This window comes from Gasterosteus aculeatus, chromosome 20 (assembly GCF_964276395.1).
Source record: "Gasterosteus aculeatus chromosome 20, fGasAcu3.hap1.1, whole genome shotgun sequence".
NCBI lineage: Eukaryota > Metazoa > Chordata > Actinopteri > Perciformes > Gasterosteidae > Gasterosteus > Gasterosteus aculeatus.
The window spans coordinates 16,840,281-16,843,007 of record NC_135707.1 but is presented as its reverse complement, the minus strand read 5'-3'; the positions used below and the strand labels follow the sequence as shown (position 1 = coordinate 16,843,007).

The following is a 2,727-nucleotide window of genomic DNA, read 5'->3' as shown; positions in this document are numbered from 1 at the left end:
GGCCCACGGTGCTGCATTCACGTACAATGGAACATTTCCCTAAAAGGCAAAGCGTTACCGGTTCTGTGAAAGAGCTTGATAATGTTAGGTAACACGTGGAACACCTAACGGTTTGTTGTCATCTTTTATTTAAAGAAACCAAATATTTGGAAAGGTAGTAAAAAATGACTGTCCACTACTGTGTCCTATGGATGCAAACTAAATTAACTGTACGAGATATGGCCTCAATTATTTATCACACATCATTATCAAACCCAATGCTTACACGTGATGTAACCAATATATTTTAGTGTGATTTGTTTCTTTAGCGTCAAGGGGAGCAGAAGTAAGCCCGAGGCACACCTGCCTACTGATAAATTACTGGTCAGATGTGGATATCATCCCTGTTGCGTCTTTCCTATACTATTACTACTACACATCCCATGTATTTTATATTGTGTTGGTTCAGCAGTGTTATCTATTTCAGAAAATGTATTTTATTGAATCGAAAATTACTAAACTTTTAAAGTATTAGGGTAATGACGTGTTTGCACTTGCTAAAAAGTGAAAGGACGGAGTAGTTTGTCCTTCTCGGGTGCCATACTCTGGCGCATGCGCATATCACATTTGCCGCGGAAGTGTTCTAGTTATTCTGTTTACATTAGTTGTCGCGTGTAGTGTCATTGCGTGCGTACGGGTTTATACAAAGTACTTGTCAACATAAAGCGTAACATAGGGCGCGACTACTCGCATGGCTCTCCGAAGGTGTGCTGCGCTCGCTCCGCGGCTCTTACGGAACAGTCCCGCCCTGCCTGGAGCTCCCGTCCCGGGACGAACCTCCGCCTCCAGCCCTGTCGTCACTAACCGCTGTGGTGAAGGTGAGCTTTTTGTGAGGCCAATGTCAGTGTGAAGGTCACCCGGGTTGCTCGTGTTTTTGAAGTTGTCCATATTGTGTGTGTGTGTGTGTGTGTGTGTGTGTGTGTGTGTGTGTGTGTCTCCGCTTTCTGCCGCAGAGCTGCAGCTCCGTCGGTTCAGCGCTGCGCCATCGAGCGCAGGTGTGAGTTACGAGCAGCTGAAGCGGCTCCTGGCGGGGCGCAAAGCTGTGGTCATAGACGTCAGGGAGCCGTGGGAGCTCAGGGAGTACGGCCACATCCCCGGGTCCATCAACGTTCCCCGTGAGTGCCGTTTCCCCTGAAACACAAATGAACCTGCCCCCTTGTTAGACCAATATACATGTTTTTGTTTATATGCAACAGCACACATATGTCAAGTTCTACTGGCTGCAACTCACCTGTCTTTGCTTATTGGATTTATCAGTGGGACAGGTGAACACTGCCCTCCAGCTGGCTCCGGAAGAGTTTGATGAAAAGTATGGGGACGTGATGCCCCAGCACACGGATAACATCGTGTTCACCTGCCTGGCAGGGATCAGGAGCAAGAAAGCGCTGGACACAGCCGTCTCGTTGGGATACAAAGAGTGAGACGTGTCCCCCTCCTCCTTATATACTCACCTATAGGAAGTGTCAACTTACATATCTTGTTATTGTTCACTGTAAAAACGTTTAGCCCGAGTCGAGCAAAAGCTGACATGTGACATGAGGGTTGTATGTATTTCATCATCTATATACTGTATAGATCAAATGGATTGATACATGAATAAATGCATCTACACTCCTACACACGTCCTACACCCCACACACACACACACACACACACACACACACAGATTTGGATAGACCCACTTGTCATATACATCTTGACACAACGCACTAGGGAATGTGATTATATATTACAAGTGCAAACATTGTTGTATTTTACAAAAAAGTAAGATTTTCTAGAAAAAGAGTTTTTGACTTAAGTGTTTATCTAACATTCCATCAACTTTGTCTCCTTTTACCTCTGTTTTAGTGTTCAGAATTACCTCGGTGGATGGCAAGACTGGGAGAAGAATGAACCGCAGAAGTGATCCAGGGATGTTGAAACAGGAAAAAATGAATCCAACAGAGATCAGACTGGCAAGCAGGGTGCATGCTTGCGTCACAAGGTTTCTTGTAAAGGGTTTTTAGGAATGTTAATTGACTTTTTTTCCTCATTTGTGAATCCCAAAGAGTGAAACCAGAGGGCTCAGCGCATATCTACCAGCACATCTCTGCTGCCAAAAAAAGAAATTCTAAGCTACTGCGATACTACTTGTAATTTAATTAGTATAAAACTATTTATAAACTATTTACAACGGGTAATCTGTGATTACTCTAAGCCTCTACATAATAAGGAGTGTGCATTTCTACATGATCTATGCAAACGCTCATAGATGCATCTGTCATTGTTGCCTACATCATTCAATAAATACAATTATAGTTTTGATAAACCGAGATGTCTAATCTGTGTTTTGTAAAAATTATTTTCTTTAATTCTTTTAAAACAACTGTTATTTGAATAACTCATGGTATGCATATTGCACAGCTGCCACCGTTGTACCCATGTTGTGCCCTGCAATCTGGTGGTTTGTGGGGCCCAAAGTTGTTAGGATGGTTGAAATGCACTTATTGTAAGTCCATTTGGATAAAAGCGTCAGCTAAATGACCTGTAATTTAATGTAATGTAAAGAGAGTGAGTACTTAATTGAACGACACAACATCAAGATACCTAGTCTACGGCAAAACTGTGAGAGTTGGCAGCTATGATATTGGGTTGCTTGCCGAGATGACAGCTGCTGGGACAAAAATGATCTACGTGTATGTGTTTAAG

The 2,727-nt window shown here is 43.1% G+C and overlaps 1 protein-coding gene across 1 annotated transcript; it reads left to right on the top strand.

Moving 5' to 3' along the window:
* Positions 1-105: 105 nt before the first annotated feature.
* On the top strand, positions 106-2,347 carry LOC120810549 (thiosulfate sulfurtransferase/rhodanese-like domain-containing protein 3). Its single transcript, XM_040165165.2, has 4 exons — positions 106-857; positions 993-1,154; positions 1,297-1,456; positions 1,888-2,347. Exons 1-4 carry the CDS (start codon positions 731-733, stop codon positions 1,943-1,945), a joined length of 507 nt encoding a protein of 168 aa, XP_040021099.2. The 5' UTR covers positions 106-730; the 3' UTR covers positions 1,946-2,347.
* Positions 2,348-2,727: the final 380 nt, after the last annotated feature.